Source organism: Nomascus leucogenys, chromosome 6 (assembly GCF_006542625.1).
Source record: "Nomascus leucogenys isolate Asia chromosome 6, Asia_NLE_v1, whole genome shotgun sequence".
In the NCBI taxonomy this organism is placed as follows: Eukaryota; Metazoa; Chordata; class Mammalia; order Primates; family Hylobatidae; genus Nomascus; species Nomascus leucogenys.
Window position 1 is genome coordinate 106,895,273 of NC_044386.1, and position 25,370 is coordinate 106,920,642.

At 45.2% G+C, this 25,370-nt stretch overlaps 1 protein-coding gene across 6 annotated transcripts in view; it reads right to left on the bottom strand.

Moving 5' to 3' along the window:
• The window catches only part of NTRK3 (neurotrophic receptor tyrosine kinase 3), a 382,386-nt gene that overhangs the window by 226,976 nt on the left and 130,040 nt on the right, over positions 1-25,370 (bottom strand). For all 6 annotated transcript variants that reach the window (XM_030814963.1, XM_030814966.1, XM_030814962.1 and 3 more), the window contains 2 exons: positions 25,157-25,221; positions 24,274-24,376 (listed from right to left, as the gene is read on the bottom strand). In XM_030814963.1, the coding sequence (XP_030670823.1) occupies positions 24,274-24,376; positions 25,157-25,221 (168 nt within the window). The remainder of the gene's footprint in view (positions 1-24,273; positions 24,377-25,156; positions 25,222-25,370) is intronic.

Consider the following 25,370-nt stretch of genomic DNA (forward strand, 5'->3'; position numbering starts at 1 on the left):
AAGAGTACACTGCATGGGTACTGACCTTTCAGGCAAAGGAAACCTGCCCACTTGAAAACATGACCCTCTGAGTGAATGACTGGGGCTCTGTCCTATCAAATTATAAACTCCTCCTACCTTAAAAATAGGCTGAAAAGAGGGAGAGGAAATAGGGTTTCCCCAACCACCAGAACCACAAGGACCTGCCCAGAACCACAGTGACCTCTGCCCCTGCTTCAGGCCAGCATCTCCCCTGGTCCTATGCAACAGAATTATAGATGGTACAGGAAGAAGATGCTGACAGAAGTAGCAAGAGGTGGTTCTTGATGATGTCCCCAGCATAAAAGGCATTCTAGAAGGTGCTTTTAATTCTTCATGAATTGCTAGATTTGAATTAAGCATATTTTTGGTATATTTAGTTACACCAAAAAAACACAATGTTTCTATACATAGGCCACCTGGAAAGGACAAAAGAAAAAGAAACTTGCAGAAATGGTTAATGGGTGCAAAAACAGAAGGAATAAGACCTAGTGTTCAGTAGACAAAATAGGATGTCTACAGTTAACAATAATTTATTACGTTTCAAAATCACTAAAAGAGTGGAACTGGAATGTTCCTAACACAAAGAAATGATAAATGGTTGAGTCGATGGATATCCCAGTTATCCTGATTTGATTATTACATATTATGTGCTTGTATCAAAATTTCACATGTACCCCATAAGTATGTACAACTATTATATATCCACGATAATTAAAAAAAGACCCAGGGAAGGAAGAATTGGCTTAAAGATTCTCAAAAGAATGTGCCATCCCCCAAAAAATCTCCCCAAGAAGATTCTACCGTAGCTGAATTTCAATTAGCATCCTCTAATCAACTAAGAAATGCTCCAACTCTACCAAGGGGATTACCTTCCAGAATCCGACCACCCTTCAAGGCCTGTCTCTATTAGCTCAAAAGGCCTGTTGCACAAAGGTATAACCACCCTCCAGTCAGAGTTGATGAAGGGTGTTTTGATGGTCCCTAGTATATGACTCACAGCCTTTGGTGGTAATACGAAAAACAGCCTAATAGAAAGTACCTACTGGGCACAGAATAAGAACTACATGGATATCAATACATTAATCCTTACAAAAACCTGTGTTACAGATATTATAACTCCATTTTATACATGAGGAACATAGGCTCAAGGAGGTTAGGCAAGGATGGTTAGTTTTATGTGTCAACTTGGCTAGATGGTAGGACTTATTTCCTAAACCCTAATCTAGGTGTCATTGTGAAGGTATTTTGTACATGTGATTAACACCCACAATCAGTTGGTTTTAAGTAAAGATTACCTTTATAATGTAAATGGGCCTCATCCAATCACTTGAAGGTCTTAAGAGCAAAAACTGAGGCATCCCAGAGAAGAAATCCTGCCTCAAGACCACAATATCAGCTCCTGCCTGAGTTCCCAGAATGCCAGCCTGTCCTACAGATTTCAAACTTGCCAGCCTTCACTACTGCTTGAGCCAATTCCTTAAAATAAATCACACACACATACACACACACACACAATGACGGATAGATATCTGATTGGTATGAGAGAGGCAGAGCAGAACATTATTTTTTCTGATTCAATAGAATGGTGAAAGACGGGGCAGCTTCAATACTGCCCATAGGTTTAACAGTCAAAAAAGACCTTAGATTGTTCAAACATAGAAACTTCTTTCCTTCTTTGGATCAAAATCCCATCTACCCATGGTAGTCGCCCACTCTCAGTAAGACTCTGGGAGGGGATTCATAGAAGACTGACCCTGAAAGCGCACAGGTCTTTAGTGCCACCCCCACATGAAAGTGAGGGGTTAAGGCATATGGAAACCCCTCCAATAGCCTCCCATTCCCCACAGAGTCCCCACCTGAACTAGAGGTAACAAGCTCCTTACATTTTAAGAGCCAAAGGGCAATAGGAGACTCTAGATATATCCCAGAGGTTGTGGCTGGAGCAGCACAACCAGGAATCCATTCCATGGGATGCCAATGGACAATTCTACACTAGAAGACATTCTTCTGTATAACTGGCCACTGACTTAGGTTTTGTGTGCTACTGATTTCCTCTTGAGTCCAGCATTCTTGCTATAAGGGACCTCCTCTTCCCCCAAATAGCCAGGCATCTGGAAGAAGACATCTGCTTTGCCCCCAAAAGCAGAGCTGATCCTAGGTCAGAGAATACCACTTTATAGAATATTTTATTACAAATGACACTAAGTTGCTGGTTCAATATGACAAGGTGGATGAGACGTCAGGGACACATCCACCTTTGACGTTGAAAGATGATGACTTTTCACTGCATGCAGGTATGTCTAGAACTGTTGCATGAGATTCCTTCCAGTTCAGACACGGGTAGATTATAGTTTTAAAGTAAAATACATTTATCGGCCTCCTTTTGAAATCCATTCTACTGTCTCTAATGAAGATGTGCATTTCCTTAGAACAATGTTTGTCTTTCCGACTGCAACCTGAGCTCATGTCTTGAAAATGTTTGGCCACTTGTTCCTTGCTGTGTGGGCTTCCTTAACAGTCTTTCATGATGATAAAGATTACAGCTGCTGGCTTCTCGCTCTGTCATCAGCACAATGTTTTGACTTTCAGTGAGTTGCCCTTGACAGCCTCATGATGGTGGCACTTCCCAGCTATCAGCACTGAAGTTCAGTTACTTCAAATTTTGTGTGTGTCTGCCCCTTCCTGGCTGTCCGCCCTCTCCCAGTCCTTTCTGCAGCCTGAGTCATCGCATCTTCATGCTCTCTTGTCTCTTCCTACTGCCAATTCTGTGTGCTGAGTTCAGGGAAACTATGACTGCAGGGGCAGTGAGGAGAAGGCATTCCTAAACATCTCATTGGCATCAGCAGGGAGATGGGAAGGAGAACAGAGGGGACAAGTTATCCACCTGCAAGAGCTAAGAGGCCAGAGTCAAAGATTTAATTGTCTGCTGCCCTGTCCTTTTATGTTTAGAAGACAGAACACCCCTACTCTGCTTCTGCGAGTTGGGCTGTCCCTTTGCTTGATGAGACTCTGTTGGCTGTGGCTCATCCTGGGCAAGCCCTGAAATTCTCTAGTCCTGACACTCTTCATGGATTGATGTCTCAATTGACTTTAGCTAAGAGAGGCTGTGCATGGGCTGTGATTACTGAGACTTCATTCATCTTCCCAAATGACTAGAAAGTATCATCATAAATAATTCAAACTAAACTACACCTAGAGAGAGAAAGCACAACCCAGTGAGGCCGTGGACCTGATTGTTAACCACGGCTCCTCGTCCCCAGCTTATTCTCAACATTGCCAATTCCAGGCACCATCTGCAGCTCTCCTAGGTGCTGGAGAGCATTGGCCTGTCTACATTTAACGTGTCAGAAATGACTCTCCAGAATTAGGGGAACATTCAAGGAAGGCCCAAGGACCTAACCACTGTAAAGAGTCATGGATGGTTGGGGTTAGAAGAGACCTCAGCAATCAGGTGTTCCGATCAGCTGGCTCATTCCAAGTAATGAGAAGAGAGGATCAGAAAGAACAAGTGACTAGCTAATGCCACACAGCCATGCAGTCCCAGAGGCAGGAGGAGAGCTGCATCTCCCTACTATTGGTGTAGTACACGCTCCACTAGTTCCACATACGCTGCTTCTCTGGGTCTGGATTTATCAGCAGGGCTATATCTTTTCCTCGTGCTTCACACAGACATTAAATAAAAATAACTCCATAAAGTATTATATGTTCATCAAAGGAAAGGTATCTCATGAGGGGAAATACACACACACACACACACACATACACACACACACACACACACACACACCAGAAGCACTGCCTTTCCCCCACCTCTGAGATCCCTAAAACTAGGCCAGCGGTGGCCACTTTCTGAGCATGGACCACGTGGAGTCCCTGTGCCGAATGCTTCCCATATGTAATCCCAGTCAAATCTCTCAATACCTTCTCACGTGAGCACCATTCACATTTACGGATGAGAACAGCAGAGGTTCAGAAGGTTTAAGTGACTCACCCAAGTCAAAAAGAAAGCCTCAAGTCTAGGACTCCAATTCCAGTCTTAGCCCAGAGTGTTCACCCGTAGTCACTGCTTTCTGCTGCCTCCATCGCACTCTGTGAGCGTTTGTAGATGTGTATGTGTGCATATGTTCAAGGATTCTGTTGTCAAGATTACATATTTTCATTGGTCCATTCTGGCTTCCCCAGTGGTTTCTGCTCATGGCAGAGCTGTGTCCCTCAGGCCTCTGAAATGCCCCACAGTGGATGACCCATAATTGCTAATGGATGCAGCAGCTGCTGCAGCGGCCAGCAGGACAAGGTTGGCTTGGCTTCTGCCAAGTTCCCCCTACCAGAGGCTCCCTGAACAAAGCCGAGCTGAAAACATGCACAGAGGGAGCTTTACTGGGCCAAGGAGCTGAGCAACCCTGGCCTGTGTCTTCCTTATGCTCATTCACATTTTATAAATGCATACTTTGCCCTTTTGCCATGCAGCCTTGGGACAAATGGATTAGATTCTGAATTAACCAAGTGAAATGGTATAATACACAAGCAACGTGAAAAGAAGAAAGAATGTAAGAAAGGAAAATGAGCTTTGCAGAGTAATGGAAAAGCTAGAGACCGGGTTACTGAATGACACAGAACGATGCTTAAGAAAGAGTGTTGTGTGAAAAAAATAGGTCAAACACTGTTTGAATTGCTTAAGACCATTTTCACTTAAGTGTACATTTAAAATACGTATGAAAATGGGCCGAGCATGTGGCTCATGCCTGTAATCCCAGCACTTTGGGAGGCCAAGGGAGACGGATCATGAGGTCAGGAGTTCGAGATCAGCCTGACCAACATGGTGAAACCCTGTCTCTACTAAAAATACAAAAAAATTAGCTGGCCGTGGTGGTGGGTGCCTGTAATCCCAGCTATTCGGGAGGCTGAGGCAGGACAATCGCTTGAACCTGGGAGGTGGAAGTTGCAGTGAGCTGAGATCGTGCCGCTGCACTCCAGCCTGGGCGACAGAGCGAGGCTCTGTCTCAAAAAATAAAAAAAAAAAATTATGGGAATATAGATACTTAGGTACAGATCTACAGTTACATAGATATATGTGCATATGTACATATAAACATTTACATATATGTATTCATACATATGATGCTAACAGTGGTCATTTCTGAATAATAAGATTACCACAAATTTTTATACAATATTTTCTAGATTTTTATATAATGAATGTATATTCCTTTTATAAAAATAAGTCCACAGGCCAGGCGCAGTGCTCACACGTGTAATCCCAGCACTTTGGGAGGCTGAGGTGAGCAGATCGTTTGAGCTCAGGGGTTCAGGACCAGGTTGGGCAACATGGCAAAACCCTGTCTCTACAAAAAATACAAAAATTAGCCAGGCATGGCAGCATGAGCCTGTAGTCCCAGCTACTCAGGAGGCTAAAGTGAGAGGATCACTTGAGCCCGGGAGTTGGAGGCTACAGAGAGCCGTGATCACATTATTGCACTCCAGCCTGGGTGACAGAATGAAACCATGTCTCAAAAAGAAAATCTATAAAGTACAAAATAAAGGCATGTCCCTTCCTGGGCTCAATGCACAGTTTCAAGAGCTTCTGTTGGTCTGGAAGAACTGAAGAGGTCATGGTAGCACCCCCATCCACACCATGACTCTGTCTCCAAACTTCACAGGCTCCCTGTTCTGAAAGCCCTCCCTGGCCCAATTGTGGCCCATTCCTGGTCTCTCAAGAGCAGTGAGAGACAGGAGCCCAAGGCCTATCCATTTGCACACAGATATGTCTAATTGGGAAGAATGGATAAAGCCTGCCTGTGTGCGAAATCCTCTGCAGGGAATAGCAACATAAAGATATCATACAATCTCAGACCTGAACCCACCAAACAGAATGTACTATCACCACTAAATCCCAGTCAGCAGTGGGAGAAGCCAAACTGGAAGTGGTCACTACCTGGGCATCCAAGAGACCAACAAGGGGGAGAGGGGCAGAAAGCAGAGACATCCCAATGGCAGGCAAGTAGAGGACCCCAAGGCGGAGAGCAAGCGACATCCTAGAGATACAGTGTTGGGCAGGTGGGGCAGACCCAGAACCAACAGTCAGGACATCAGGAGACGCTGAGAGTAGCCCATAGGCAAAGACCCCAGTTGCTGGACACAGTATCGGGAAGAGCAATTCCAATCTGAAAGTAACAGCAAGACTCCAGGTTCTGCAAGATATGCCATTCTCTTAAGAAAACACTGTGCTCACTAAGGACGAAAAGTGTGCCTTGCTTGTATCTATATCCCACAGTGCCTACCCTCCATGAAACCCACAGAATGGCTGACATCCCCAAATACACTCCTGCCATTTGGAGAAGCCAAGTATGTGAGTTAGGAAGTAAGAGTCACTGTCACTACCTGCCCAGAGTTCATAGTCTACGCTGGGATCTTGGACACACAGCACAAAAGGAAGTTCATTGCCCATTTTCCTCACTTCTGGCCTCTCAGGATTCAAACCTGGTGATCCTAAAAAGAATAGCCCATATATGCAGTGGGTGCTCCTGACAACTCCCACCTCCCGCTAGTTCCCATCCTCCTCACTCCATGCTCCCTCTAATCTACCCTCTCCAACTGACAGAATCATAGAATGTTACAACTGAAAGGGACCTTGGAAGCCCTTAATCCAAATCCCTCCAATTATAGAGGATAAAAGTGAAGCTCAAAAGATATCCAAAGATAAATCAGAGTGTAGCCTGGGCTAGAACCCAGATTTCTATACCATTCCATGACACTTTCCAAAATAAAAATTACAGGGGCCAAAAAATAGACTTGAGTCTCCCTCACTTGGAAGCTAAAGCTTTGCTAAGCCAAGTGTGGCAAGCAGACCAATAGGACCAGCCTCATATGAGGAGCTTGGCAGAAATGCAGAACGTCAGGCCCTAGCCCAGACCTATCAAACCAGAATCTGCATCATAACAAGATCCCCAGGGCTCCACGTGAACCATGAAGTTTGAGGAACTATGAAGGAGAGAATTCTCTCTCTAATCCACTTGCACAGTCAGACAAGAAAGAATCCCTCCCTCTCTCTGCCCATCCACCCCTCACTATTTTCCAACCCAACAGAGTGCCTGGAAATTGATGGCAATAACAAAACAACAACAATGCTCCCATTTCTAGTCAGCAGATGCTTCTCCCCCCATCCGTGGGGAGTCTTTGCAAGGCACTTAAATTTCCCATTAAGCAAACAGCATGACTGCGCAAGGTAGAACAGGTGGCAGATCACTGGTGAGGGCCCGGTGAGCCGCAAGCGGGCTGGGTCATTAAACACTGCAGTGGACAGGTGCAGCAGCCAGGCCTCACACAGAGGGTGGGGAAAATTGGGGTGTTCAGTCACCTCACCAAAGGAACACGCTGCAGGAGGGAGAGAAGAGGAGACAGCGTCCTGACCCCAACCTCACCAACCTGGAATCGTGGTCCTTCATCCTTAAGCCACCTAATACCTGACATTAAGCAAGGAGCTCGTCCTTCCTGAAGCTCCTAAAAGAAGCAGGGACAATAATTTTTGTATCACAAGTTCACGGTGAAAATCAAATGGAAACATGAAAGTGAAGCGCCAAGCACAGTGCCAGAGACGTCGTGGGAGCCCAACAAAAGAGGGTTTTCCCGCCATGTTTTCAGCCCGCATCCCTCCTATTCCTTTAACTTCCAAGATATGTGCTCTGGCAGAAAGAGGTGGGGGCTGGGGAGGATGGGAAAGCCCAGGCTGACAGCCTTAGCTTACCACTGAAAATCACCTGAGCAGCTTTAGAAACAATCAACACCAAGAACCCATCCACTGAGATTCTGACCCACTGGCTGGGGGAGTAGCCTAGCTGTTGAAATTTTTTAAAGATTCCCATGTGATTCTACCATAAAACCAAGGCTATGAACCACAGCCATAACGGGACCTGTGGATTACTCACAGCTTTTCTGAGTGCAGCAAAAATCATAATGATTTCTCCCCTCAACACATTAATTGAGTGACTACACAGCTGGGGACTAAGCTAATTGCTTTATATACACAATTTCATTTAATTCTCATAAAACCCTGTATGATAAGAATTATCCGTCTCATTTGTCAGCTGAGGGTGTGGAGGCCCAGAATGGTCCATAAGTCACCTGAAGTCCCACAGCTCCCAAGCAGCAGAATGGAGATTCGACCCCAGCCTGTCTAGCTCTAAATTTTAATGAGCCCCAGTAGCATGACTGGGGAAGAAATCTTAGTGTCATGACACGGAAAAGGAGCCATAGGATTGGCCAGATATTGCACAAAGTGGTGGGTAAAGAAAGAGACAATAAGGAAGAAAGAAGATCAGATAAACATGGAGGTGGGATCTTAGGAAAAGGCAGGTCAGCCCTAGTGTCTTCCTGTCTGTGGGCACTGTGGGGTAGGCAGAAGGAAGAAATGCAAGGCAAGAGCTGTTGGATGGAGAACATTCTCCCCCCGAATATCCCTGTCTCCATCTTACAGGCAATCCACAGGTACCAAAAGGAAAGATCCCAGATTATATCTTCATCACAGTAGTAACAAAACTAGGGGTGGTCAGAGGAGGACCTCCAGGTTCCAGCCCTTTGGGTGCAATGCCCAAGGGGCCCAGAGGACATTCATGCACCCTAAGCCTTAGGTGGTCTGCTGACATGAGTGGTGTTGCAGTGAGCAAACCCAACAGTCTACTTGGAGGGGCAAAGCACTAATCAAATGCTCCTGTCAATAACTGTGCAAAGTGCTACAGAGGGAAGGTGCATGAGGAACCTCAGTCTTAGGGAGCATGGAACACGGTTGGCAGAAGTGGAAACCCTACAGCTCGGTGAGGCCAGGGACGCAGCAGGGGCTAGACTCCTGGGCCCAATTTTCATTTCAAAGTCATGAGTCTGCTACTGTGATTGCAGAGCAGGGCACACACTGAAGGGGCCAGGTCCAGAGCCATGTGGGAGGAGCCCAGAGGGAATGGAGGAGTGGCAGTGTGCAAAGGGAGAAGGGACAACTTCAGGAGATATTTAGGTCACAAAGACAGGACTGGGCTGTGCAAAAGCAGGGAGGGGGACTGCGCAAGAAGACATGTCTAGAATGTCTCCTATGTCCCTAGTTTACAGGAAATTCACTGAGATACAGATGATGAGCGATGGGGTGGGGGTTCACCCCTGGGCATGGTTTGGGGCTTGATGGCTGAGGCATCTATCCAGGCTGGTGCTTCACACCTGCCTAAGCTGCCTCCTTGAACCTGGATAGGGTCCTTCCAAGGCAGGTGGCTAGTCATGACCTCAGGTGCAATATGGAATTGAGGTTTCTACCAGGAGGTGCTATGTTGTTTCCCAAAGTAGTAACACTTGCGTACTTGGAGAGAGAGAAAGACAGCAGAAAGGGATGGGAGAGTGGATTAAAGGGCCAGGACCAGGGCCAAAAAAGGCCTCATTAACCCGCAGCCAAATGTCCACCTGAGGCTGGGTAAGCAGCTTATTAACTGATAAGAGGACGGTATGAAGCTGTTAGCTTAGGGAGTTTGACACTCACTGGTTTGTGGGAAGCCAGGAGGCTCTCAGGTGATTGAGGGAACTGAAGAATAACCTGTCAAGGGGTTTTCTGCAGGTCCCTGGAATGCGGACTCCCCAAGATTCCCAGCAGCCCTAGGTCTCCTTATATTCTGACTTTAAAATGCATGATAGTGACTAAGAGTATGTGGCTTGGAAGCCAGACAAACCTGCTGACCCTCCTTAGAACTCTAGCAGGGTCTGTGAAACTCAGTTTTCTCATGTGTAAAAAACAGAATGATAATATCGACTTCAGGGAGCTGCTGTGCGGACTACTGATTGTCATAATATGGATGGTAACAATGATACAATTTGCTACTATTTGGTTGAGCAATGTGTTCTGGGCTCTGGATTCCAAGTTCTGGTTTCTGGTTTTTTTTGTTTTTTTTTTTTTTGAGACAGAGTCTCACTCTGTCACCCAGGCTGGAGTGCAGTGGCACAGTCTTGGCTCACTGCACGCTCCACCTTCCAGGTTCACGCCATTCTCCTGCCTCAGCCTCCCGAGTAGCTGGGACTACAGGCACCCGCCACGACACTACAGGCACCCGCCACGACGCCCGGCTAATTTTTTGTATTTTTAGTAGAGACGGGGTTTCACCATGTTAGCCAGGATGGTCTCGATCTCCTGACCTCATGATCCTCCCACCTCCGCCTCCCAAAGTGCTGGGATTACAGGCGTGAGCCACCATGCCCGGCCTCTGGTTTCTGTTTTATGTCCATTATTTCAGTTAATCCAATGAGCAGCCCAAGCCTTCAAGATTTTATGTAATAAACCAACATCTCAAGGCAAACTGGGCTGTCTATAAATGTAAAACACTAGTATTTTTATAACAGTAACCTCACAGGGGACTAGCATCACCCATGTTGCTACCTGGCAAAGCCATCAAGCTGAACCATCAGCCCCAGAGGCTAAATTCAGCCCAGAGGGTTTTTCTTTGCCCTAGAGTCGGGATGTGGTTGAGGGTCAGGAAGGCTAAGGTGGGGAGAAGACAGAAGGAAGCGAGGGACTGCCCTCTGCCTGCCACTGCCACAGTCTCTCTTGGCCAGCCCTGTCTGCAGACACGTAGGGCACTAACCTATCTCCATGGGCTTTAAGCAGGGTGAATGTTTAACACTGGCCATGTGGAAACTTGCATGGTCACTGGGGCAGGGACACAAGAAAGTCTCCTGTCAGGAGCCTGGCTCTAAAGGTTCTTGGTCCCAGTGATGACAGACTCTGAGCAGCAGGGTTCAGAAAGGTCCAGCACAGTGGCCTGAGCTATTTCTATAGCAACAGCACTCTCCTCCCCCTTCAAGAAAGTGAACTGAGCCACCTCAACCTGAGCATTGTCCAAGGCACCTGGAAGACCCCATACAACTCAGGACCCCAATTAGTCGAGGCATCTGGGAGGTACAGAGTTACCCCAGGATCTGTACCACCACCAAGTGTGTGGCTGTGGCTATTCCTCCTTAGGCTGGGGACTTAGAGGGACCTGTGTGTGCCCAATGCCCTGGGAAGAGATTTTGAAATCATTCTTTCCCAAAGACCAGAGAGTAATAGGACTGTGGCATTACCACTTTCCTCCCCAAGTCTGCATTCAGGCCAACCCAGCCATTACTGATCATGTAAGCTTGGGCTAATCACTTTGTTCTTTCAATGGCTTTGTTGGTATAGCTACTATGCAGAGCTGTATTAAGGTGTAGGTTGTGTCTGAAAACCGCCAGGCATATAATAATCACTTAATTAATTGTAGCTATTAATATTATGACCTGCTTCTTCAAATAGAAGGAGCTCTTGGTAGACTCCCCCACCTGCTGATCAATTTTTTTTTTTTTTTTTTTTTTGAGACAGAGTCTCACTCCATTGCCCAGGCTGGAGTGCAGTGGCACAATCTCGGCTCACTGCAACCTCTGCCTCCTGGGTTCAAGCGATTATCCTGCCTCAGTCTCTTGAGTAGCTAGGATTAAAGGCGCACATCAGCACGCCCAGCTAATTTTTGTATTTTTAGTAGAGATGGGGTTTCGCCATGTTGGCCAGGCTGGTCTCAAACTCTTGACCTCAGGTGATCCACCCGCCTCAGCCTCTCAAAGTGCTGGGATTACAGGCGTGAGCCACCACAGCTGGTCTAATATTTTTTAAGGGTAACATGAAATTATGGGGTCTGAAACTATGGCCTGCAGGCCAAATCTGGCCTGGCACCTGTTTTTTATAAATAAAGTTTTATTGGAACACAGCCATACTCATTCATTTACATATTGGCTATGATCGTTTTCATGCTACAACGGCAGCCTTGAGTGATTGCAACAGAAACCATATGGCCAGCAAAGTCTAAAATATTTACTCTCTGCTCTTTTATGAAACAGTTGGCAAATTCCTGATCTACACAAGAGTTTCTCAAACTTTAATGGCAGTATGACCACCCAGCCTGTTTTTTAAGAATGCAAATTCCCAGGGCCTACTATCAAGGTATGAGACTCAGTAGATGTGGCCCAGGAATCTGCATTTTAATCAGTACCCGCCACCACCAACAACCACACACACCACCATCAATGACTGTCAAGCACGTGGCATGAGGCAACATTATGGGAATCCTGCTCTGTGCAGTCAGCAATCCTAAGTGACACCAGAGCCGTGGCTTTCACCACAAAGGGGCAGATTGATCCTGTGTGGGGGAATGAGTCAGTCTCTGGATCCACTGAGGGAGGAACAGCTCCACTGTCCTCATGGGTCTCACATCTGCTTTGTTTTGTTTTTAAGGTTCAATACAGAAAACTCAGAAGACATCACAAAAGATGAAATAAAAAAGCATCCCAAATCCCACCACCCAAAGATAACTACTGTTTACATTCTGACTTATAATTCCATATGATCCCAATATTTTTCCTAGGTATGTGTATAAAAATATTTTCTCTTTATTTTACAACAACAAAAAAATGGCATTAGAGAAACTGCTTGGAGTCTTTTCTCACTTGGAAATACATTGTAAACATGTTCACATGTCAATACATATTGCTAAAATATCATTCTTGGTATGCAACTATAAAAATAGAATGCAGTAGATCTCTATGAACTGATACTAAATCATCTCAAAGACAGGCTGTTAGCAGAAATAATGTGGCACAGAACAATGTGAATACAAGCTTGCATTTGTGCAAAGGCAACAAGGAAACATATCCTTGCATAAGCCTTGACTATCTCTGAAAGGATATGTAAGAACCTCTAAGTAATGGTTATCCCAGTGGCAGGAAATTAGGGAGGGACTGAAACTCAGATTTTTACTCCATTATCTTTTATACTATTAGGTTTTCTTACCATTTGCATATGAATCCTTTCAGAAACGTTAAATATATACTTCTAAAAGTTGTCATTTTTAAGGTCTGCATTGTATTATATATATGGACCATAATGTATTAATACTTAACTAGTCATTTATTGTTAGGTCTGTAAGTAATTATTTATTTATCAAGTTTACTCTGTAAGTCACACTGGCATAAATACCCATATCCACAAATACGGATAGCCATTTGTGAGTATTACCTTAGGTTAAATTCTCCGAAGTGGAGTCAGTAGGACATGGGCTTTCATGATTTTAGGTTTTTAATAAATATTGTCAAGCCACTTTCCAGAAAGCTACCCTATTCTACACACTGGGCAACAGCAAACATTAGTGTCCATTTTCCCAAGCTCCTGGATGGCCCCTGATTTCTGATAGCGCTTCTCCTCAGAAGGCAGCAAGCAGCACACACAGCCCCGTCGGGCTGGCATGCCCCTTGCAAAGCAGGCACAAAGCAGGGGACTGGTGCTGTGGGAGCCATTTTCACACATAATGGCTCATAACAGTACTCAAATCCTGCCTGCTTCCCCTAGAGCCCAGGCCAAAAACAGGGTGCCCCTCTGCACCCCCTTCAACTGGTCCAAGGCCAACCCACTGAACTCCATTTATTTGGAAGGATTCACTTTTGAAAGGCAGTTCCTGGAACCACCCGGACGCCCTCCTTGGGGCTTCATGTCAACGCCTGCTGGCAGATAGACAGACGCTGGCATTCTTCTGCCCCTGCCCGGGAACAGGTTTGCAGGGCTGCTTCAGCACAGAGGCCCCTTTGAACTCAAGATGCCTGTCAGGTAGAGAGGCTCGGCATTTCCAGGACTTATCAGTCCTGGAAACTGCTCTGGTCTTCTGCCAACTATGCAACTCTTATTCTGCAGTAAATTGGAGGGCAGGGCAGGCTTCCAGTGTGAATACCAACCGCCAGAGCAGCAAGACTGGGAAGAATGGGATTCCAGCCACCACCCAGGGCAGTGTCTCTGAGGCCGGCGGGCAGCCCGGGCAGCCCACCAACTTAACCCATGGGGCTTCCTCTGCCCGCCGACAGACCCACTCTGAGCCACTCCAGGGCCTGCCAGCACAAGCTTTTCCGGTTTTCTGTAGCCCGCAACGTTTCATTCCAGATCGGGGTGGGAGGGAAAGCAAACAGGATAAAGAAGTTTCTAAAGAAAGAGAGGAATGACTGTCCCAGCAGCTCAAGGAGCTCTGAGCTGGGAATGCCGGCTGCCCACTGCCTGCTAGCCTCTCTGAGTTTCTGCCCCCACTCCTTCAGTGGGGACATCAGTGTTGATTGACCTGACAGTTTACTGAAATCAACTGGGGCAGCAGACCTTACAAGTCCCCTCATGTGGAAAGAGGTGGCAGTTTGGTTTCGAACCAAGGAAGCCACTACAGAAACAGTTTTAGGAAAGAAGAGAGGCATATTTACCCAAAGAGGATAGAATTGAAATACCTTACAAGTAGTGCTGATAGAGGCCTGGCATGGTGGCTCATGCCTATAATCCCAGCACTTTGGGAGGCCCAGATGAGTGGATCACCTCAGGTCAGGAGTTCAAGACCAGCCTGACCAACATGGTGAAACCCCGTCTCTACTAAAAATACAAAAAAATTTTTTTTTAAAGTGGTTGTAGTTTGCAATCTTATAATCACAAAATCCCAGCCTATAGACCTTTGAGGCAGGTTCATTTTGCAACTGGCACTCAGGAAAAAACAAAAAGCAGAGACGTGATCTAAGTTCCCAGGTCACAGGCCTGAAGTATTTACCAGAAACTTAACCCCTTATTACTTAAAGCATGGTCCACAAAGCAGCATTGTCTGGAACCTTGTAACAAATGTTGACTCTCAGCCTTCCCCAGACCTATTGAACCAGAATCCACATTTTTAACAAGATCCCCAGAATCTTCCAATATTCACTTGCGTGTTCAAGTTTGAGAAGTACCGTTCATGTTATCAGCCATTGTCTCTCTACAGGTATAGGATGGCGGTTCCTAAACCCCAGCAATCATTCAGGATCACCCAGAGAAATTGCTTGTCCCCCACATCACCCCAAGTCTGATTCAGTGGTTATGGGGTAAACCCTAGGCAACTGCACATTGAACAAGCTCCCGGCATTATCAGATGAGCTGGTCTGCAGACTACATAAATGACCTGGAGAACCAGTGAAATATGTGGACGTCTATTGGATTGAGACCATTGTTCCTCAACCTTAGCTGCACATAGAAATCACTAGAGGAACTAAAAAAGAACACCCACCCCTGATTTAAGTGACCTGGATGGAGTGTGGCCTAGGTTTGGGAAGTTATATAATCTTATCAGATGTTTAGAATGTGCAGCTAAGATTGAGAACCAACAATTTAGAATAAACTCATTTAAAATCTAGTTTTGATATTACCAGGTACATGACCTTGAGCGATTTAACCATTCTGAGCAGCTTTCTCATCTTTAAAGTGGGAATAATAGCCACCTATGAAGACTATATTTGAAGATATATTAGATGTCTGGCACACAGTAGGTACTCAATGAATGTTTGATGCCTGTCACTCTCTTCCCCTAGTATGATTAGAAGTGAAAAACCAACTGATATTCTTGCCTTTAGCCCAAATCCCAGCTTCTCTCTAAAAGGAAGTACAGAAATACCTGTTTCATCACCATTCAGGATAGACAAAGGAGCTAGGATCTTAAGCCATGATGGATTTGTATTCAGGAAGCAGAGCTGGCTTCGTGGACCTGTGACCTGGCTCCATGCTCAAAAGAACCTTAGCTTGGGATTTAATGCTGTGCTGTAGCTGTCTGGAAATTCTAATCTTTTTTGAACATTTTTCACTGGGCCACACAAATTAGGTAGCCGATCCCGTTAGGGAGGAAGCCAGCAGCATGTTCCCCTCTGGCTTGTGGTAACAGAGTTGATCCAAGAGAAAAGAATAAAGAGGCAGGCACCAGAGTAACTTGGTTGGTTCCTCTCTAAGTATGCTGCGGTATTGAGGAAGAGAAACAGGGAGTGTTATTAACCCTTCTGAGTGCAAGGGCCAGAGATAGACCAACCTCAGGCTTCTGCTTCCTTCCCTAGAAGCTCCAGGCCTGGAACAGGTGGCAGACACACCTGCTTGCTGGAAGCACAGCTGGCTGAAGGATGCTATTCCTCCACCTGCAGTGCACTCCTCTCTACTCCCCTGCCCAGCTCATCCTCCGTGAGGAACCACAGCACAAAGGGCAGTGGGTGGCTGGGGCTGGGGATTTGCAGCCGTTGGCTTGGTGTCTGATGTTTTCAGCATGTGGTTTTTCTCCCCTAGTCCAAAAACGTGTTTTCCGGTTAGCAGTTGTTTTGATCTCTCTGTTTTGCTGTCTTTGGTTTCCAGGGCTGCTCTTTCGCCATCCTAAAGCCCTCTGCAGAGTTCACAGGAGAATGAGCTGCATAAACACAGGTCTTGGGTACTGCAGCCACATGACAGCTTCTCATTAGCCAAAGCCTATCATCATGCCTCTTCTGCGCAAGTGAAAGCTTCCAAGACCCAGAGAAGAATATGCAGAGAGAGAAAGAATGTGCCACGAGAAGAGAGGAGAGGGTCTGTTGGAGCAGTTTCCACAACCTGACTTTGCAGGGGGTAAAAAACATTTGGAGCAAAGAAAGATGCTAGAAAGTCAAAGCTGGCAACCCCAGCTCCTCTTGGTTTTCCATCCTGTACTGTGATACCGTAGGATAATTGGATCAGTGAGGAAGTATGTCACCATGATTTTTGATGAAAAATAAATTACTAAAGTTTGTGACTTTTTAAGAGTCAAAAATCAGTTTGAATTTACTTTTATTCTTAGCTTTTAAAATCTCATTTACTAACTCATCTTCTGTTATAGTTTCCTAAGGTGTAAAATTACTGTGACAACCAGTACTTTTAGGAAAGCCTGGTGACATCCACAGTAGGGCTTGAGGCATGTGATCTCACCTGTCACATGAGTAGCAAGGGACAAGAGGTGAAGAACTTCTAAACTGGGTAAGGTATCGTGGGGCTGTTAACCCTGTGGGAGCCAGCTGCAACAACACAAGTTAGTAAGCACTGTGTTCTGCTGCCAAAACTAAATGAATCTGAGATGCCATCACTTTGGCTATAGAGCCAAGCATAGTGGTCATCCTTGGCCCTGCTGAACAGGATAGAGAGGCCTGCCAAGAAGAGCCAGCTAGCAGGTAGCCACAGAGGAAAAATATTTTGCATCAGCCTCTATTTCAAGGGAATTCCCTTTGAATAGGAGAGTCGATGCAAGGGAACAGTTGGTTCCCTGGAGTCTTCAGAGCAAGTTCTGCCTCCACACGACCAATGGTGACTGTGTAGGGACTTCTATGATGATTCACTGCACCCCTGCAAAGCTCCCACAAAGGACAGGGCAGCAAAAGCATGCCAGAAAAACACACATGGCTTTACAGCCTTCTCAAAGCTCCATGCATCACATTCTAGAACTCAGTCATCAAGTGGGGTGAGGCTCTGACTGCAGTCAGAGCCTCTCAATGAAGTTCAAAGCAGAGAAGGAGAAGCAGAAGACCGCTGGCTTCTATAAATTTGTCTCCTGCCTGTGGATCTGCTACAAACCTAACCTCTTTAATTTAGAATTGGTCAAATACTAGGCATTTGTGAGGGAGGGGGGTGGTTGGAAGGTCTGTCAAACGTCAGAAAAGAGAGGGAGGGCATGCAAACATTTGTTAGGAGAATACGAGGACCCTGGGATCACAACACAGGAAAGAAGCCAGAAACCACTCTCAACATTATGTTCAAAGAGTCATCTTACACCAGGAATCCCAAGTACAGGATCATGGCAAGGGCCAAAGGTACCCTCCTCCCTTGCACATGTCAATTCAGAGGAGGAAATAGAAAAAGTCAAGAAGGAAGAAAACAAGAAGGAAGAAAGAATGGACATATCTTGGGAAGCCAGGAAACCCAATTCCTTTACTCAGTTTCATGTCTGCCTTGCACTGCTCTTTGTTTCCGACCGCCTGCTAAATGTAATCAAATAAGTGTATTGTGCAGGGCGAAGGAAACTATTTTACTCAACAATACCAATAGTGCTTTCATCCATGGTCCAAGTCCCCTTTCAGTCATCTCAGATATCTCCTATCTCACACCACACTTCCAGCACCAATTCCCCTGCTCTGCACACATGGCTAAGACACAGGGACACTGTCCCAGCTGAGAAAGAAATGCCAACCTACAGCATCAAACCTCAGGAGTCCTAGATCCCTCCCACTCCTACCTCCCTCCACCTGGAAGAAACTCTTCTCAGTCCAATGCCCCAAGGTTAGGAGAGAAGGCAGAAATGACTCCTTCCCAACTCTAATCATTCCCTTAACCAAGCAGTGAAACCAGAAGGATAACAAGATCATTCAATGTGGCAGCAGCCCCTGAGATCTTCTGGCAGGAGCCAGTCCCTCCAAATCAAGACTCTGGCAGGATTCTACAATCCACTCAGAGGACAGTTACCATCTGTTTATGGAAAAAAATGTTAATAACCCCCAATCATAATCAAATAGGCAACCACTTTACTTTAAGTACCTATTAACTAACGCTAATTTACAATGGAACAGTCCTGCAAGTGCTCATCCGCAGGCCCATCAGAGGCACCAGCACACATCCAGCCATTAGGAAGAAAGGCAAGTGGTTGCTGATGAGGCACTTAAGGCATTGCCAGAAGCCCAAGCAGCAGTTCTTGATGCCCTTCCTTCCCGGCCTTCCCACTTCCGCTGCCCTGCCACGCGGGCAGTCTCTAGCATGCCTGAAAATAAATGAAGGAAGTTCTTGTAGCCTACTCCTCCATCAGCTCCTATCTTTCCCTAAGGACAGGAGTGCCTCAGGTTGGAAAAAGTGGATTAATAAGAGAATTTTCGAAAGCCCCATTTAAGTGGGACAGCATTCAAAGCTAATTAATCAGAGCCTTGGAGGGATTGAGCTGATGTATTCATAATCCAGCTTCACTTCCCTGACCCTCCCAGGTTCTCTGCACAAGTCAAGTATGTGGAAAAGCAGGGCCTGGAGGCTCTCGCTAGCTGTGTGCTCTGGCACATCACTGCATCTCTCTGGGTCTCAGTTTCCTTAGCTGTAAAATGGGCACATTAGCCTAATAAGCCTAAGGTCTGTTTCAGCTCTGATAAACCATTATTCTGTTTTCTCCATGGGAGTAAGAGGAAGCCAAGAAGTATGAAGTAATTCTCACAGCATCTCTGATCTAGAAGTATTTAAAGATACTTATGAGGTGGTCAAGAGGAAAAGAGGCCAAATAATGTATATATTTTTTTACTGGCTGCAAAAGATCCACACACTTGCTTCTTTTTCTATTAAATAATTATGATGCTCACCTTATATTTTCTATTAAATAATTTTGATGCTCATCTTATATGAAAACTACAGGGCACATTTTATTATTGTTCAGACACACTAACACCTATTGCCTGGTTATTGTTCTAATGACCACGTGAAATGATGATGGTGCACTATGGATGTGGACAGTGTGGCAGCCAAGGCAAAGGAGTTAGGGCATTTGTGTTGCTGTGGAAAGTGGTTGGAGCTAAAACTCAGCCAAACCAAAGCAAGTCACTTCCTTGTCTGGGCCTCGGTTTCTTCACCTGGAAATACGGATACAGGAGAGCCCAGCCAGATCACTGTCATGATCTTTTAATGCCTAATTTAACAATATTTTATGAGAATGAATTTGGCCTAAATTCTGAACCATCTCACTTCCAGGCCCAGGATGCAAGGGTACACTCTAGTTAGTTGTTAAAATGCTGAAATATTTTTATATGTTTCTGTAGCTGCGGTAAATATCCCATGCCCTGAACCCCACAAGTACCCACCTCCCAACCACCCTGGCCACCCCATGATCTGACAATCAAAGAGTTAATGCCCAGCACAGTGGGGACCTCCAGGGCCCTGCTCCGGCAGGAGAGCTGGCTGATAGGGCAGTGCCCAGGACATGCCAAATACTTCACAAATCACCCCTGCCACTCTGAAGCATTAGACTTCATCAATAGCAAAAAGAAACCCCCACTGTACACTTAGCACCATCTTAAAACCTTTGTGATTCCAAAAGAAGATGAGCTTATGTCCCAAGGTGACCCCCTCCCCAAGCCAAAATTTTGATCAACAACATGGCAGTTGGAGGGCTCTGAGACAAAGCATGTTTGATTTGTTTCTATGAGATCTGGTTAATATATTCATCTCCCATAAAATGGGCACCCATTGGAATTCCTACACGTACCAACAGAGAGAGATCTCCAACATATGACAAGGAAATAAAGCAAGATGCAAGTTACTCAGAGTATAAGCATGAATATAAATTAAAACACGCACAGAATAATGCATTTTGTAAGTGTATTGATATATATGCATGTCTGTGTGTCTACATATGGATATACAGAGACATATTCATATATCTGTACAAATACATATAGGTAGAAGTATGAAAACGAACTGTTTACCAGCCTTAGCCACTCAACTTTCATGTAGTAGAGATGGTTGCTAATTTGGCAGTCTGGGAGGTGTGAGTTTATCTGGGAGACAGCCATGAGGGGAGAGATACAGAGATAGAGACAGAGATACAGGGAAAGAAGCTTCAGCCAGTGAACTGGAGGATGCTGAACTTAGGCTAACGGCTGCCTATGGAGATGGGGACGGGAATAGGACCAGGGGGATGACTAAAGCGGTTTTAGTTTTAGTCATATTTTATATCTTCCAAAACTAAAGCAGTAAATGCAAATATAAGACAAAACAGTAAGTCATTTATTCTAGGTGGAGGGAATATGGGTGTTTGTTATATTAATCTTTGTCTTTTTCTGTATTTTTTTTATTTCTCAGAAGGAAGTAAAGCTCCTATTAGTAGGCCCTCCCTATCGACACACCTGGCCCTCAGATGTGGATGGGGGAATTGTTTATGAGTTTTCCCTATCATCATCTCTCTACTTCCCACTGCCCAGACATCTCAGATCTCCCAATTAACTCTAACTACCCCATTGTTAATTTATAAGCTGTACTTTTTTTTATTATTAAAGTCATTCATTTCTAAATTCAACAAGCAATTGTCAAATGTTGTGTGGTGTTTTCAGGCATACTAGGCTGAGTGATCTGTGATTTCTGCCATCGGTCGCTCCTGGTCAAGTAGGACAGACATATGGTCTATCAGCAAAGAAATGACAATGTACTGGGATTAGCGTATAATAAAGGCATTTTACTAAATATTGTGCAGGACAAAAGAGGGCATGATTGAGTCTTGGATGGGAGCCCTTTTTGGAAGGCAATAAAAGGAACCTATAAACATTTATACATAAAGAAAAGAAGGGAGAAATATTCCCATGGAGCCTTTTTATATGCCAATTACACATAGATCTCGACACTCACAGCAACCCAGTGAGGGAGGTAGTCTTATTACCATTCTGGAGTTGAGGAAACAGAGGCACTGAGAAGGTAAATAACTTTGCTGAAGCCAATGAGCAATTAAGTGGTATCGTAGATTCTCACCCAGACTTGAAAATTCAAAACTGAGACTGGGGTGGATGTGAAGAGACAAGGCTTTCCCTAAATCAAAGATGGGGAACTTCTGGTACCCGTGTCATCACTCTTTATCCAAGACTGTGATGCTCACTGGCAATAAAAGATCAAAGGTTAATGCAGCTTGAGGCATTTGCTTATGTCAAAGAAAAGAGTCAAACTCGGTAAAATAATTGAAGAGATTTATTGTGAGCCAAATATGAGTGGCCAATGGCCTGTGACACAGCCCTCAGGAGATCCTGAGAACATGTACCCAAGGAGCCTGGGCCACAACTTGGTTTTATACAGTTTAGGGAGACATAAGGCATCAATCAATACATGTAAGATGTACATTAGTTCAGACCAGAAAGGCAGGACAACTGGAAGCAGGGGCTTCCAAGTCATAGGCATATTCAAAGATTCTCTGATTGGCAATTGGTTGAAAGAGTTATTTTCAATAGGAAGGTTCAATAAGAGGTTATGGAGACCAAGGTTTTATGATCCAGGTAGCAGGCATCAGACAGAATAGATTGCAAATGTTTCTCATCAGACTTAACAAGTCTATTCTATCAGTAATTCCAAAAAGAAGGAGGGTTTAATGAGGCATGTATGGCTCCCCCCTTCCCATCATGGTCTGAACTAGTTTTTCAGGTTAACTTTGGGATGCCCTTGTTGAGAAGAGGGATGCATTCGGATGGTTGAGGGGCTTAGAATTTTATTTTTGGTTTGCACTTATTTATCCTAAAGTGAGACCTAAACATAATCTGGCTTCATAAAGATGAAAGAGATTCAGGCTTAATTCTAAACAAGGTAAGTCTTAGATACACCATCTCATCTTGCCTATAACTCCAGTATAACTTCTTTAAGTTGCCTGACTTTACAATAGAGGATATTTCACTTCCACCTATGTGGACATATTCTCATGACCCAACCAGGGCCAAGAAAGGAAGCTCTGTCTGGGAGAGGGGAGCAGGGGCTGGGAGAAGCTCTGAGGACAGCTGAGGGGAGGCACCACCCTGGGTGCTGCCTAATCCATCCGACATGGGGACACGCTGTTCCAGAAACAGGATGACAATTAATAGGAAAAATCTGCTCTCACAGCACTGCCAAGCATGTCGCAGGGTCTCAGCTGGTGGTGCGCCTCCTCGGGGGAAGAGCAATAATGCCCCATTCTTCCCTTTGGTCAAGGCCCTGATGTTTTTTCAGGTGGAAGGAGGAAGAGCTAGAAAAGCTCCCTGCATGGTAGGAAAACTTTGCACAGGCAATAATAGTGCCAGTCCTCAAAACCAGGAGCCCAAGAATTATCCAAAGATTGAAAGCTGTGCGCTCACTCAGTGGTCATCTCATCTTCTAGACCTAGAAAGCCCTGTTTGGCATGTTGTGTTTGCAGATAAGACATCTCCAATCTAGGTGCCTAAGAGTGGTCTGATTTTGTTTAAGTCATCTGGCTTCCAGCCAAACTTCCATCCCATCTTTATAATTTGCCTGCACATGTCTTTCTCTTGGTCAAAATATCTCAGATGACTTAAGAAAAACTAGCTTGCTTTGCTGTGACTTGATCAGGTTCATCAAGAGCAGAGAGTGCAAAGGCAGAAACCTTCTGGAAACAGGGCACCCTGTACCCATTTTTTGTTTGTTGTTTGTTTTTGAGACAGAGTCTTGCTTTGTTGCCCAGACTGGAATGCAGTGGTGTGATCACAGCTCACTGCAGCCTTGACCTCCTGTGCTCAATCAATCTTCCCACCTCAGCCTCCTGAGTAGCTGGGATTACAGGGTTTTCTACCCTTCTAATCCTCTCTGGGTATTTCCCTATATATCAGTGTTCTGAATTTTCAAGGAGTTACAGAGGCTTCTGAGAAGATAGCGAAAGCTACGGACTAGTTCGTTTCCATGAGCAAACACTCCAATATTTGCATACAACTCAGAGGATCACCATCCCTGTGAATGCCATTCATGTACTCTTCTTCAGTCCCTGAGCCCCAAGGTCCCCAACCACAGACACAAGCTCATGCAGAGAATCCACAGAAATTCATCTCTCTACACATCCCATAGTCTCACCAGATAACACCAACCTGAGTCCTGGCTCAGCAAACTGATAACTTGTCAAACCTCTTATCATCCCTCCCTACCCACCCCCACCCAGCATCACCAAACATGGAAACCCCAGCTGGGAGTATATCTTGAAATTCAAGTTTCTGTTTTGGAACTGGTACCCAGCCTCTCTTGAACCATTTGGTCACATCCATCTCTGAGACCAGGCAGGTGGATGCTAATTCACCATGTTAACCCCTTTCATGCCAGTCCCCTTACCCGAGCCTTGGCAAAGAGCCACATCCCACCACCCCACCCTGCCACAGTGGAGTGGAGCACTGTATGTCATGGAAGCCAGCCAGCAGATTTAGAAATCATGTTGCTCTTGGCATCCACTCTGGGACTCTGTGTAGAGCTACGTGCTGAGATCCCGTTGCATGGGCAGCTTTTCAATGCCGGAGTCTACCCTACATCTTGCTGTGCTGATGCCTTCCCAACATGACTTCAAAAACAAGAGGAAAACCGTGTCCTCAAACTAGGAGTCCCTTTACCCACCCGTAATGAAAATAAACCAAAGTCCCTCTTCATTTGCCCGGAAATCCAACTTCCTTTCCAAATTATCCTCATTGCATAAGCCCTTCTAAGCAATATTTATCAGCAGTCAAAGCAAAACCATGTGGATCTACAGTTTGTTTCCCACAGATCCCAACACTGCCTTCAATCCATAATTACCAAGAACAAGGAGCAAACAGGAGTTTCCACCAGTACCACTTAGACCCCATGACCGGAGGCTCTCTCAGAGAGCAATGGGAGATTAAAAAAGTATCTTTTGATCAAAAGCAGTAATGTTTACCCCCACGACGCCCTTGAAAATGAAACTCCCACCTTACCCTTCATTCCAAATTTGGACCGTCGACCATATTTGTTGATCATGATGAAGAGAACCACCAACAGGACACAGGCAAAAGCAGCAAGTCCAACTGCTATGGATACCTATGAGGAACCAGAAACAGAGAGTCAGCAACAATCATGGAAAACCCAATTTCCTTGAAAATAATGTGTGTACCCAGATAAGAACAGTCCTACTGCCATAGTAATTGTAGCCTTCTCAGAACTGCAATACTGAGTAAGGTCTTTAGAAGAAGAAATCTATGAGACGCTACGAACATTTAAAAATATATAAATTACCCAATTTGATTAGAGAAAGTTCCACAATTCAATGTTCTGAGCCCCTTCTCACCTGAGGCCATTCTAACAGATACAAAAACAAGCCTAGAGAGACTCTAATTTTGTTTTAATTAGCAAGTGAATTCTGCATCTTCATGTTAAAATTCCTTATATAACGTTCTTATCCAGGAAAGTCGAAAAGATCTGGACTCTAAAAAGAATCCTTTCTCCTCCTCCCCAGAGTAATCTTAGGCTCTGAAATAGTAGGAGTGGGCGCTTAAAAACCCACCAAGGAGACGCCCTGAGCAACTTGGCCTTTTGTAGGTAACTTGTACAGTTAGCAGCCCCTGCAAATCAGGCCCAGCTGGGCTCCTAACAGACTGGGGATTTTCTGAACCCTAGGGCTTGGAGCAGATCGTCAAAGACTTCCTCAAACAATGAACTATTTCCATCCAACAAGGAAGGTTTAAACTGCCTGAATGTAGTTCATTACTTTTTTTTTCAAAGTTCCAAGTAAGATAATATTTGCAAAAGTTAGCAACACAAATGAAGTCTGAAAATGACTATGCCAGTCAACACACTCCTCTTGACCAAGAAGTGACTCACCCCAAAAGTGTCTTCTTCTGGTTTGTGGGTCACAGTGATAGGAGGTGTGGGACTCACTTCATCAACTGAAAACCAAACACAAAAAGGAGGAAGACAGTTAGCTTCCTGGCTGGGGAGGCTCAGCCACAGTCTCTGCCCAATTCCCAAGCTCCCTTGAGACTTCCCCCTGGAGAACATCCTCTGAAAGCCAGGCTCTTGCAGTCTGCCTTCCCCA